Source organism: Nicotiana tabacum, chromosome 20 (assembly GCF_000715075.1).
Source record: "Nicotiana tabacum cultivar K326 chromosome 20, ASM71507v2, whole genome shotgun sequence".
In the NCBI taxonomy this organism is placed as follows: Eukaryota; Viridiplantae; Streptophyta; class Magnoliopsida; order Solanales; family Solanaceae; genus Nicotiana; species Nicotiana tabacum.
Window position 1 is genome coordinate 9,928,819 of NC_134099.1, and position 13,046 is coordinate 9,941,864.

Here is a 13,046-nt window from a genome sequence, read left to right on the forward strand (position 1 = left end):
CCGCAACAATATTACATGTGGATCGGGTTGCACGCCGCAATAAAGATATAATGAAATGGGAACGGGTGTATGCCTACCACAAGATATAATAAAATGGGAGCGGGTGTTACGCCTTCCACAAGACAAGTGAAATGGGAGCGGGTGACACGCCTGCCACGAGATATGAAAAGAAAGTGAAATCTGCCTTTGTTTCCTTTTTCGTGTTAGTGGGTGGTTTCGATTCCTTAATAATTCTCATGATATTCTGTTTTACCTACTATTCCCCGAAGCATGTTTCCCCCTACCAACTTTACTTGTTTATTTCTGTATTTCTTTTCCGTTGTATATAATTGAACTGCACAGGTTTATTTGGTAGTCTGGTCCTAACCTCGTCACTACTTCGCCGAGGTTAGGCTAGGCACTTACCAGCACATGGAGTCGGTTGTGCTGATATTACACTCTGCACTTTTTTGTGCAGACCCCAGTGTTGTGGACTTCGGACCGCAGTGAGATTGCTGATTCTTGATCATCAGGCGACCCGAGGTAGTCCTATAGGCGTCCGTAGGCCTTGGCATCTCCTTCTATCTACTTTCCTATTTCTTACATGTATTTCCAGAAATAGTGTTGTAATTAATTCTTTCAGACCCTCATTTGTAGTATTTTTAGACTGTCTGTAAAACTGTAACACCAGTTTTGGGTAGTCGATACTCAAATAATGTATTAGATATTCATGTTCAAATAGTTTATTGTTTCTTTCTTCCGCTTGTGTTAAATTTCTCAGTTTAAATGTTATTATTTCAAAATTGTTAATGAATATAAAATGGGTAAAAAGGTAAATTGTGCAATTAATTGGCTTGCCTAGCTCGTACTAGTAGGCGCCATCACGACTCCCGAGAGTGGAAGTTCGGGTCGTGACAATCCAATCATACTTGGCATTAGGGGTGTACATGGACCGGTTTGGTTCGGTTTTTATCAAAATCAAACCAAACCAACTATATCGGTTTGGATTGGTTCGGTTTTGTCGAGCTTTTCGGGTTTTCGGGGTTTTTTGTTACATGAATATTATTTCAATCTTACTTTGTTAAAATCATAAATAAAGTTTTGATAAGTGAATATATGTTTGGTAAATATGAAAAAACTTAACAAACATATGATCTATTAAATATTATAGTGGGAGAATTTTTTTATTAGTAACACATAATAGTTATTTTCTTAGTCGTCTAACAATAATTTTTCGTTAATTTACGCTTTCAAGATTAATACATGAGAGGATCCCAAATATTTCTACATTTTCTAAAGAAAATTCACTATAAAGTCTTAAAAATATAAATAAAATTTATATATTTATATGTCGGTTTGGTTCGGTTATTTTTATCAATACCAAACCAAGTCAAACCAAACCTAGTCAGGTTTTTTAATCGGTTTGGTTTGGTTTTTCGGTTTGGTGCGATTTTCTGGTTCGGTTTGAGCACCCCTACTTGGCATTGACATTTGATGAGGTAGATGTCACATCGCTTGCCACCTTAGCGGCCCTAACCCCTTTTACCCCATCTATTTTTCTTCCATCATTAAAATTTTGTTCCGTTCCACCACTATTGTCATCATTACCGCTACCATAAAAAATATTGTATTTCAAATTTTACTCTTTTATATATGGATTAGGGGCGCTGAGGTGGCATGCCATGTGGCATCCACCTCATCAAATGTCAGTGGCACGTAGGATTGGATGTCCAGCTTGGACAAACTTGACAGGACAGGGGTGGGTATATTAGTATAACGACAAAGATATATTTGGACCCAAAATATAATAAAGGATATATTTAAATATTTTTTGATAGTACATGGTATATTTGGCCGTTTTTCTTTTCTAATTTTTTATCAAATGTATGTAAAATGAAAGAGATTATTACTTTTGTACCCAAAAAATACTTTAAATATTCCTAAACTAAAATGTGTTTCTAATAAAATTATATATAAGCTTCATGATTTCAAACGACTTGTTAACATCAATTCGAATTACTTACTGATCATGATTTATCGATTGAGATCATCAAATACACTGTGTTTGTACTTTTTAGTTTGTTTTTTACTGATACAAGGATCAACGTAACCATCTTATGTTTGCAATGTACTATAGTATATATGGTTGTTTTTCCATGTCTTGTTTTAGTTTTTAGAGTACAATTTTGGATTCTTCTTCTTGGATTTAACTATTTAAGTGCTTAATGTTACGTTTCTGTAACTTACTGAATTGATTTAGTTTGGTCAGATTGACAAATTGCAATCCATATTCCATAGTGACACTCAATCAAGGGATGTAATTGATTGCGTATACACCACTATAAAGTGTAATTCGGTGTACAGAATTCGGGAAAAGGCTGCACCCTTACAAATGTAATGTAGATGGCCTACAGTTATGGGCGGAACCCCCTTCGTCGAAAAATTACAATGTATATATAAGACAAAATCTATTTTTTATCTGTATATATTATGTTTTGAATCCCCTTGACATAGCCTAAAAGCATATCTAAGTGGTCAAGGGGATTCAAAATCTTTGTGAAGTCATGTTCAATTTGTCTCCGCTACTGCGGCTACACTAATACAACTATTAGTGGTTGTTTCTACCGTTCGAACTCATGACATATAAGTCTTGCAAAAACAAATTTACGGTATAATCTTTTTTAATATTTTTCTTTTTTGAATCCATTAACAAAAATCATGCCTACGCCACTGCGGCTGCCGTAATACAATCATTAGTAACTGTTTCTATCGTTCGAACTCATAACATATAAGTCACACGAAGATAATTTTACTGTTGGTCCAAGTCTCCCGCCAATATACACCACTATCTCAACATGAAAAAATTGAAGTTGGGATATGTCAGTTTGATGTATATATGTGTCGTTACGTGGTGGATAACTCATTTCATTTCATGTGTCTCTTCTTCCTATTGTGTTTTCACTTTTCTATGCTTATATTCAGAGGAAACTTGATCAAAATGCAGAAAGATACATGCATTGATTTGAAAGGACTCACAAAATTCCAACTCAAGAAATGTTTAAGATTTTGAAGATCAATCTATAGTTAGGCAAGGAGAAAAAGGTACTCCTCTTGAGTGAAAACAGAAAGAAAAATAGGAAACGCACACTCAGTTTTCGTATTAAATTAAATAATTTAATCGTAAAAAGTTACAAATTTACAGCCAAAATATGTACTTGCTTAATTATGAGTAAGTGATAAAAGTCTATCCAAAACACATGCTTATGCCCCGTTTGTCAATAATTATTTTGTTCTTTTTTTTTCGAAAAAATATTTCAAAAATATATTTGTGCATGAAAATTTGTAAATTTTTAGAAATTTTGTAAATTTTTTTGAAAATGAGTTTTTCAAAACAGAAAAAATCACTTTTTCAAAATTTTCAGCAATTTTTCTTTTCCCCGGTCACAAAACTGCACTATTTTTTCAAGTGAAGTGTCTGTCCAAACATAATTTCAAATTCCAAATACAAATTTTCAACTTAACTCCAAATACATTTTTTTAAAAATTACAAATTTTCTGTCCAAACGCTAACGTAATTACGTTCCTTTTCTTAGTACGAATAAAACATTCTTAGAAAAATAGCTCTGCTTATCATCATCAGTCACCACCCTAATCCATTTATCTTAATTAGAAAATCTTTTCCCATATCCCATATATATATATATATATATATATATATATAAAATAAATTCTAACTATCTTTCTCCTCCAAGATATTTCGAGCTATCAATTATCTAAAACCTTACAAAATTATAATATTTTTGCTATATTCCACGGTGGGCAATAGTTGTTCTTTTTCCTATTTTTCCGATGGAACTTGTTTAAGATAATAATTGTGACTATCCTTATAAAATTTTCAGGAAAAATAAGTCTAAAAGCATGTTACAAATTAAGCTAGCTTTGGCCATTGATTCAAAAATTTGTTTTGAAAAATCTGATCTGGGTGAAGTTTAGTTTGAAGATGAAAATGTGTTTGGACATAAGTTTTCAAAACATATTTCACTTTTTTTAAAAAAAAAATATGAAACATGACTTATATCCACAAGTTCTAAAAACTACCATAAATACCCAATACTACTTTTATCAATAACATTCATTATATTATCACAAACCATAGTCCTGAACATAAATAAATTTAATTTGGTACAAAATTATTATTTTTATATTGAACTACATAATACACTATCATATGATCGAGAAAACGAAGCAGCATTGTTACAAATAATAAATGGTGGGCTCTTTTATAAAATACAAAAGTTTGGAGTAATTTTAAAAAATGTAATAGTGATATTTTGGGCCAAAATCAGCTCTTGAGCTGGTTTTGGGATTTGGATTTTGGGTTTTGGGAATTTGCCAAAATATAAATAAAATCTATGACCAAATATGTATTTGTCAAAAAAATCCAAATATATTTTGACAAAATCTATGATCAAACGGGTTCTAAGCGTAAAAACATACATGTCTGCTGGACCTACAAATTTAATGTTAGATCCCCCATTGTGCATCTGCCATTCTGCCTTAGAAATACACACATTGAATTCTGTTGGACCTGCGAACTCATTGTTGGGCATCTATCTTTTAAAAAACTAGTTTATAAAATGTTCGCGCTCCCTTGGTCCTATAAATAAACACACTGAATATATAAAAATGTATTTATTTTTCATATTTCTAAATTAAGATTAAACAAAAAGATTCGCAAATAAAAGTGTTAATGATACAATCAGTTCATAAATTGTTAAAGCTTCCATAAAAGCTAGACTAAGCAATAGCGTACCTCATATTTTTTCCTCTGCCTCAGACTGTCTCGTGATACCCTCTACAGCTTGACCCGCAACAGGCATTTTCACTATATAAGGAAAAACTTGAATTAGATCTTAGAAATGATCGACTCAAATAGATGCTCATCATAAGCTTTTTTTGCTGGACCCGCAAACTCATCGTTGGATCCGCCGTTGTTTATATATCCGCTTCTAAAAAGCTAGTCTTTACAACATCCATGCTGCTGCCCTACAAATATACACACATACAATAGCAATAACAACCTACAAAGTGTGATCCGGTAGTATTTGTACATCATGCCTCTTTACAATTTTAAAATTAAAAAAATCATGACCTTTTTAGATCTCCTATGTGTAAAAGACAGATCTCTTACGTATAAAAGTAAATCTTCCATGTGTAAAAAAAGATGTAGGGTCATAAAACTAAAAACAAGTTTGTAAAGAGCCACAAAACCAATTGACCCTCCCGTGCTATCCCACAATTGATATTTGGGGAGAGTGTGTTAGAAAAATAATAAACAAAAATGGCTTTGAGGCGTGAAAATCGACTGTCCTTAAAGAGTTATCGCATGTATACTAATTTAGGGAAAATACAAAACGATTCTCTTCAGGATACAACAAAGCCTGCAATAACACTTGTGATTTTCTATGCCAATTTGTTGGAATTCTTGTGTATTTATAGGCAACCAACAGACCCTTTCAGAAAAGATGTCTTGTTTCACAAACAGACATATTTGGTTGGACCCTTTCATAACAGACATAACTATTTATTCGAATTTTGAATTTAAAATTCAGATAAATTTAATTTTTCTGTCACAAAAATAAAATAATTAACTTTAGGATCTGACCCGGTCCGCCCCCAAAATCCAAGTCCAAGTCCAAGTCCAAGCCTTTGATTATATATTATATAAATATATAGTGTACTTAATTGCACACACTTAAAAGTATGTGTCATAAATCAAAGACATAAAAGGGACAAGTGCTTAAAAAGCTCCAAAAGGAACTTCTCTCTTCCGATGTAGGAAGAATCCCACTTCCAACTTTTCAATAACAAACTAACTTACAGAGTATAATGCACGCAAACATTACCCCTACTTTATATGAGTTAGAAAAATTATTTCTGATAAACCGTCGGTGGTACAAATACTCACATGCGCATAATTTTTTTTTGGAATACAAACAAGTACTCTCTTTTAAGCAATGGCATAAGCGCACGCTCGAGGGATCTCACACACACACACTATGAATCCAAGATTAATTTGTAGCAGAGCTAGAGGCATGCCACATAACATGCACTATATATAGCACGTTTGCTGTTTGTTTATTATAGCAATGAACTCAGGCTCGTAGCACGCCCAAGTCCAAGTGAATCATTGTTATCACAGCAACAAAAGGAACCAATTGTTTTAAGTTATGTACCTTTCCAAATCTTAATTCTCAATTTTGGTTTTTAATCATTTGGTTTATTCCCATTATCACTTACTCAACCCTTTCTTGTTTTCCTTCCATAAGTTTTATTGGTTCATAAAATGTTAGGGATTAACATACATTTTACTAATAAATTGGTTCAAAATCAAGTTCTTATATATATATTTAGCAGTTTTCTTAATACATATACTAAGTATAATCAAGGGGACTAAGGTTCGATTTTTTTTCAAAAAGGTATTATTACATTAATTTGCATTCATGCGGCTCCATTGGCTTTGAGTCAATATTAGAGCTAAGTAGAAGCAAGGTCAGGATTTCAACTTTATGAATTTTGAATCTATAAATAATGAGTTAAAATGGTAATAACTGAGTTCTAAATTTAATATTTATATATATTTAATAAATTTTTTACAAAAAAAATATTAGGTTCGATCAAACCCGTTGTTTCTACCTCCGCTTCTGGCTAAGGTGTCTACATCAGTAATTAATTTTCTAATGTGACATTGATTGTCGGTATGGTGAATATAGCTCAGCTGTGATTTAAAATTATGAATTTTAAAGATTGCATATTTCAACTGAGGCTATAAAATAATTTGGCTATACCACTGTTAGTGTGGTGGATAATAATTAATACTCTATATGTAATGGGTTGAATTCTGATTATATTATTTATGTTAGTGGTTCTCATGAATTTTGAAGAATATATAAAGTGTACTGACGTATTGTGTCGACAATTATTAGAAAAAGGACATTTACATTAACAATTATACCTTGATTGTGATGATGATTAAGAAAACTTAGACAGGTTGCACTTTAATTGTCACCTCTCCCTCAAAAAACTGCATCTTCTATTCAAAAGGAGGAGGAAAAAAATAAAGACGAAGCATATGATTAATGATTGGGTGTTTGACCAAGCCGATTTAAATTTGATAGAGTTCGATCTTTAAATTTTTACCATTGAACCCAATGAACTTTTAAAATTATGAATTTAATTGAAATTTTGTATTTTCACACACACACAAAACTTTAACTTATAGCGTATTTGACCAAGCTTTGTTTGGTCAAAAGTGCTTTTTTGAGTCAAAAGTATTTTTTTCTTTTATAAAAAAATTAAGGGGTTTGGTCAAGTTTCTTGAAGGAAAAAAGTGATTTTGAGTAGAAATAGAAGTTATTTTTGAGAAGCTTAAAAAAATAGCTTCTTTCCAAATTAGAAGCACTTTTAAAAAGTTTGGTCAAACACTAATTGATGGTCAAAAGTGTTTTTAAATTAATTAGCCAAATAAAAACTGCTTCTCACCAAAAGTATTTTTTTGAAAAGTATTTTCGAGAAAGGCTTGGCCAAACATACTATTAAATATGTACTTTTTTTTTTCAAATCTCAACCAAAACATGTCCCGCTAAATCCTTAGAAGAATTAACTCAAATAATCGCTCATCTAATCTCTTGTCGATGGATGTATAATTTATGCATAACTGATATATAATATAATATAAGTGTAAATATGTATAATTAATGCATAATATTTGTATACCGACTAAAAAAAGTAAATATTAAATCTGGCCTATTATTTGGGTAACAATCCCAAATCCTTAAAACCCTTTTAAAGTCTGGATTATTTGGATATGCATTGGTGTTTTGGACTAATCAAATCAAACTAATGGGCCTTAAATATACTAGTGGAATATCACGGCCCAATAAAAATCCAAAGCCCATAAACACCCCCTATCCAAAACAGTAACCTTAATCTCTGAAAAACAAAATAAAAACACAAACTAACAAGAATTTCTGTATTCTCCACCATGAATCTTCTCAAACTTCATCACCAGCACAACAACTATTACCCTAGCAAATTCTCTTCAATTTCAGGAAATTCATCGACCAAGTCATATTTCTCAGCTCCCCACTTTCTCTTTTTCACTCCCCACAAACCAAAATTCTTGCCTTTAACACTTCATTATGACAAGTTTAAGCTAAAAAATGTAAGAGCTTCAGCTGTAAAAATCCAATCTTTGAGTGATAAAGAAGAGGAAAATTTAAAAAATTCAGAAGAATATGAGTACTTAGCAGCAGATGGGGTTGTTTATAAAAAGACTTTGAGATTAGTAGAGGGTGCTATGTTTGCTGCTGTTTCAGGATTGGCTTATCTTTTGAGCAATTCTCTTGCTATTGAGGTACATATATGATTCTTGAAATGTAGAATTTTGATGGGTTTTTGGAGGAAATGCTTTTTTTTTTCTCCCTCTTTTCGTGTTGGGGTTGGCTGAAAATTTTATTTTGATTGCTTTTTAGGTTATTGGTTGCAAGAAAAAGAAAAAGTTGGAAGTAATTGGTTGTTGTGAGTTAAGAAATATTAGTACTTTAGTTTATGAGTTGTATTGAATTTGTTAAAGGTTTACTATTGTGCAATTAGTAAGTGAAGTTCTTTATCTTGTAGAATGTTGGAAATGTTGCTGAATAACAAAAATAATTTAGGATTGAAGAACGTTAAATAACCCTTTCCTAAATGTTGTATTCTCGAAAACAGCCTCGCTACCTTACCAGGTAGGGGCATACACTGCCCTCCCCAGATCCCACTTGTGGGATTACACTGGGTGTGTTGTTGTTGTAAATGTTGTATTTACTTTTTCTCCTTTGCGAGAATGCTATGGGTAGGGGCAGAGCTAGGTGGGCGGAAGGGAGTTCACCCCCTTCCCCGAAAATTACACTATATAAGGTTAAATTTTTTTCATGTATATATATAGGTGTTGAATCCCCTTAGCTTCTTTGTGTGCTTACTTTTCTTATTTTTCGAATCCTCTTGTGAAAATCCTGCTTCCGCACTAGCACGTGATGTTTTATTTGTAACAGAATTTTAACAGAAAATAGCACGTGAATCATATAGCAAGGTACGTGACTAGTAAAAGTAAAACTAATCTTGGTGAAGAACTGTTATATAGAAAACAATGGTAGCTTAGATATCTCCAGGGTTATGAACTAGTAATTTTGCTGCCAATATCCAGCTTATATGACTTGATTGGTAGAATGCTTATTCGTCAAGTCATTGTAATGGAATCCATTTTAACAGAATCCATTTTTACTATTTGTACTTGGCTCTGTTAATGGTTTCATGGAACTTGTGGAACAGGAAGAAAAGAACCAGGCAATTGAGGGATATTTTTGGTTAACCATTTTGTATTTTTGTAGGCTATCCAACTTTATTTTATGATTTCTTTGTACTCGCCTGGTATTATCCGTCATTTGCTGCTGGTTTTGATCTCCTAAAGGAATTTGGCTTTCCATGTAGCACAGAATTACTTCGGCTGTTTCTTCGCGTTGCCAATTGTTATATCCTCGATGAGATGGGGTGTTGCAGCTGGAAGAAAAACCATGGTTTGTCCCCTCCATATACCTCATAGTTGAACGTTTACTTGTTCCTAAACGCTTGTTTATCTACTTTCTCTAACGGTCATTTGTCCCATCGGATTAGGTGGCAACTGTTGTGCTCTTGTTTGTCTTGTCTGGTCCAGTGAAAGCATTAAATTATATGGTGAGTTATATCTTATAAACCATAAAAGATGTATATATAGGCTAGTGAAATATCAAATATCATCCTTAGTGGCTGTTCTTGTGCTTCAATACAATACTTTATGTTTCACAAAAGTACTATTTATGTTTAGGTGATGTTGTTGCTAAAGTAGCTCCACTTTTTTCTCGTTCTGATTCAGTTGATGCATGGTTTACTTGGCTTCACAATGGGTTCCTTATGGAGGTATGTAGTTATTTCATTATGTCCGTCAATACATGAATGCTTATCTGTCAAGTCATTATAATGGAATCCATTTTAACAGAAAGTCTTCCACGAGTTATATACCTTAGTTTGTGACCCCTCGTTGGAAGACACGGCCCCCTCTCACCCCCCACCCCAAAAAAAGAAAACAGAATAAGTAACAAATATATATAGGAGCAAACACTGGTCTGCAGTCTTCCCCAGTATGTATCGCGTGGTCCCGTTCTCTGTTCTGGCCCCGCCCTCTTTCGAAACCTCCAAAGAGAAATGAAAGAAGAAAGTTGAGACTGCGCTAAGACGACACTTGCTCAGTTTCACATCTTAAAGTACCAAATTGGTGTTGTAAGTCAATTGATTTGTCATATGCACAAATAAATATAGTAGTGTACTAGCCAGTGGTGGAGCAAGGAATTCAAATAAGGGAATAAAAATAATAATTTATGCCTAGGAGATTCAACAACTTATGTATAAGCAAAAAGAAATCATTTTTACCCTATTTAAGGGTGTGTTTGGTATAACGGAAAATGTTTTCCGTGGAAAACAAGTAGTAATCTTATTCATTTTCCGGTGTTTGGTACGCAAATTAAGGAAAATGACTTCTTAAGCGTATTCATAAATAATTTAGATATAATAAACATGAAGCCATAAACTTTCAAACCAACAACCTTTCGAACCCACAAATTTCATAAACTTTCGAACCGCAGAATTTCGAACCCGTAAACTTTATAATTTCTAAACCCGTAAACTTCCAAACACATAAACCTCCAAACTCATAATTTTGGAATTTGTAAAATTTTGAACCTTTAAACCAATAAATAAAAAAATTAAAACTGAAAAATATATTTAAAAAATATTTCTTTCCCGGGGGAGGGGGGGGGGTGCAGTAAAACAAAAAAGAAATTTAAATTATAAAAAAAAGTAATTACTTTTTTTGTGCGGGTGGGGGGTTGGGGTGGGTGGTGCAGAAAAACGAAAAAACATAAATTTTAAATTGCAAAAAAAAAATTAAGGTAAAAAAAATATTTTTTTTGCGGGGGGGGAGGAGGGTGGGGGTGGGTGGGGGTTGGGGTGGGGTGAAGGGGTAGTAGGGTGGGTGGTAACGGAAAAATTGAAATTTAAAAAAAAAAAATTGTTTGGAGAGGGGGTGGGGAAGGTTGAGAAGGAGTTTTGGAAAATGTTTTCCTTTCTCTTGATAAGGAAAACATTTTCCTCCAATTGGAGGAAAATGAGTTGATAAGGAAAATGTTTTCCAAAACATTTAAGCCAACCAAACATGGGAAAATTGGAAAACATTTTCCGGAAAATGTTTTCATTCATACCAAACACACCCTAATAGTATAATTTTTCGAGGAACGGAATTCAATTGAAATCCCTTGCACCCCTCTGCCTCTGCCCCTAGTACTGACTACTAGTTCAGACTTTCTGGGATTTTACTATTACTAAAGTTATGCACTGGAACACATTCTGCATCCTTCACATTAATGTCGCTGCTGTTTGATGTTGTTCTATTTCTTATTTTGTCAGGTTGAGAACAAATTGGGGTGCTTCAATCTTTCTGTGCTCCATTGTATGTTCTCTCCCTTCCACTGTTTTTCCTCTTTGAGGGTGTTTTGTATGTGGGGGCATAGAGTTTCTAAGTGAAGGTAAGCGCAACTATATATATGTAATATGTGATTCCGACAAGTGATGATATGAGTATTTGATTTGCAGGCTCGGGCTATAGGTGCTCTAGGATATGTTATATTATCCTCATTTTTAATAGGAGAGAACATCCTTGCTCTGGTAATTCATAACTTCGCTACTCATCTCTATGTATGTTCAATTATTCTTTGCAAATGAAATGTGTCGCTCATGTAGTCCTTCGTTTCTTGTAGATCACCGTAAATATTCATGCTTCTCTCTCGTACATCCTCACATCCTTAGGCAGTCAGATAGTTCCATCTATGAATTTTATCTACACCTTATTCGGGACACTGGTACGTGCTATAACTTCTTCCTATCTATTCAATAATTTTGACAAGTAAAAAGCTAATATTTTCTTCCTTTTACTCTTTTTTACTTCCTACACCTGCAGCTTTTGATAAATTGTACGTTCTTCGTGTTTTTGCTGCATCTTCTCTATGCCATTTTTCTAACCAAATTTGGGATGAAAGCTACATTGAGACTGCCAAGGTGGTTAGCCGCAGCAATTTAAACAGGTAAAAAAGAGAACTCATTCTAGATGGGACTTTGCTCTAATACTACACCACAGGGATGGTTAATACAAGATTATTTTGATCATTATTGATACAAGATTGTCGGTATGGATTATCAATCAAGTTCATTTTTATTCAAAGCAATACAAAGTCACCAAAGTCATTAATTGCTCAGTGTAAATGTATTTATAACACATTTTGGGCAGTATATAATGCATTGAATATGTCATTTGATGGGAGATCATATATTTTGTGTGTACTTGTTTCAATATTTCCCTTTAGAATATCCCTATCTACTGCACGGACATAATTTGGGAGATCTGTTTTGTTTTTTTCCCCTCAAAGCCATGTTAATTTGTAGTACAGTAGTAGTTTACTTCGAGCTTGAGTCTGTGAATCTGTGAATCTTGAAAACATTCATTGGCTCTTTGAGTTCATTGCTTAGTACTTCTAAGGGGTCGTTTGGTTGGGAAACAAGTTATCCCGCTCTCCTATGGGGATTAAAAAAAATACTACAATCTCGGTATAACTAATTCCGGAATTAGTTATACCACAATTTTATTCCAACCAAATGTGGGATAAACTCATCTCAAATTTAATCTTGGAATTAATTATCCCTTATCTCTCGTAAACTTTATTGCTTCACACTTCGCACTTCGTTGCTTCCTAATGGTGACACTGCCCTTATCCAAAGGGAGTCGATTGACAACCTTCTTCGAAAACTTAGACAGCGTGATAGGTCAATTTTTTTTCATGCATATATACTATATGTTGAATATAACCAAGAGGATATATATGGGAAAATTGTCACAGTATGATGCTTTCATTCTGTTGACCCTTAGTTTCTGTAGTTTTGTTTAA

General features: G+C 33.4%; 1 protein-coding gene across 3 annotated transcripts; it reads left to right on the top strand.

Moving 5' to 3' along the window:
* The first annotated feature begins 7,981 nt into the window (after positions 1 to 7,981).
* On the top strand, positions 7,982 to 12,414 carry LOC107795101 (uncharacterized). Of its 3 annotated transcripts, none has more exons than XM_016617684.2 (8): positions 7,982 to 8,395; positions 9,513 to 9,593; positions 9,691 to 9,750; positions 9,929 to 9,972; positions 11,515 to 11,557; positions 11,701 to 11,772; positions 11,865 to 11,966; positions 12,065 to 12,414. In XM_016617684.2, exons 1-8 carry the CDS (start codon positions 8,024 to 8,026, stop codon positions 12,182 to 12,184), a joined length of 894 nt encoding a protein of 297 aa, XP_016473170.1. In that variant the 5' UTR covers positions 7,982 to 8,023; the 3' UTR covers positions 12,185 to 12,414. The 3 variants fall into 3 exon arrangements, with proteins under 3 accessions (XP_016473170.1, XP_016473171.1, XP_016473172.1); XM_016617685.2 differs by having other exon boundaries at positions 7,994 to 8,395; positions 9,881 to 9,972; XM_016617686.2 differs by having other exon boundaries at positions 8,255 to 8,395; positions 9,508 to 9,593; positions 9,881 to 9,972.
* Positions 12,415 to 13,046: the final 632 nt, after the last annotated feature.

Bases quoted from the DNA above. Each gene is read 5' to 3' on its own strand.
- LOC107795101 (XM_016617684.2), top strand. From the start codon at position 8,024: ATGAATCTTCTCAAACTTCATCACCAGCACAACAACTATTACCCTAGC. The intron at 9,973-11,514 runs GTATGTAGTTAT...TTATTTTGTCAG, and splicing joins ACAATGGGTTCCTTATGGAG to GTTGAGAACAAATTGGGGTG. The intron at 11,967-12,064 runs GTACGTGCTATA...CTACACCTGCAG, and splicing joins ACACCTTATTCGGGACACTG to CTTTTGATAAATTGTACGTT.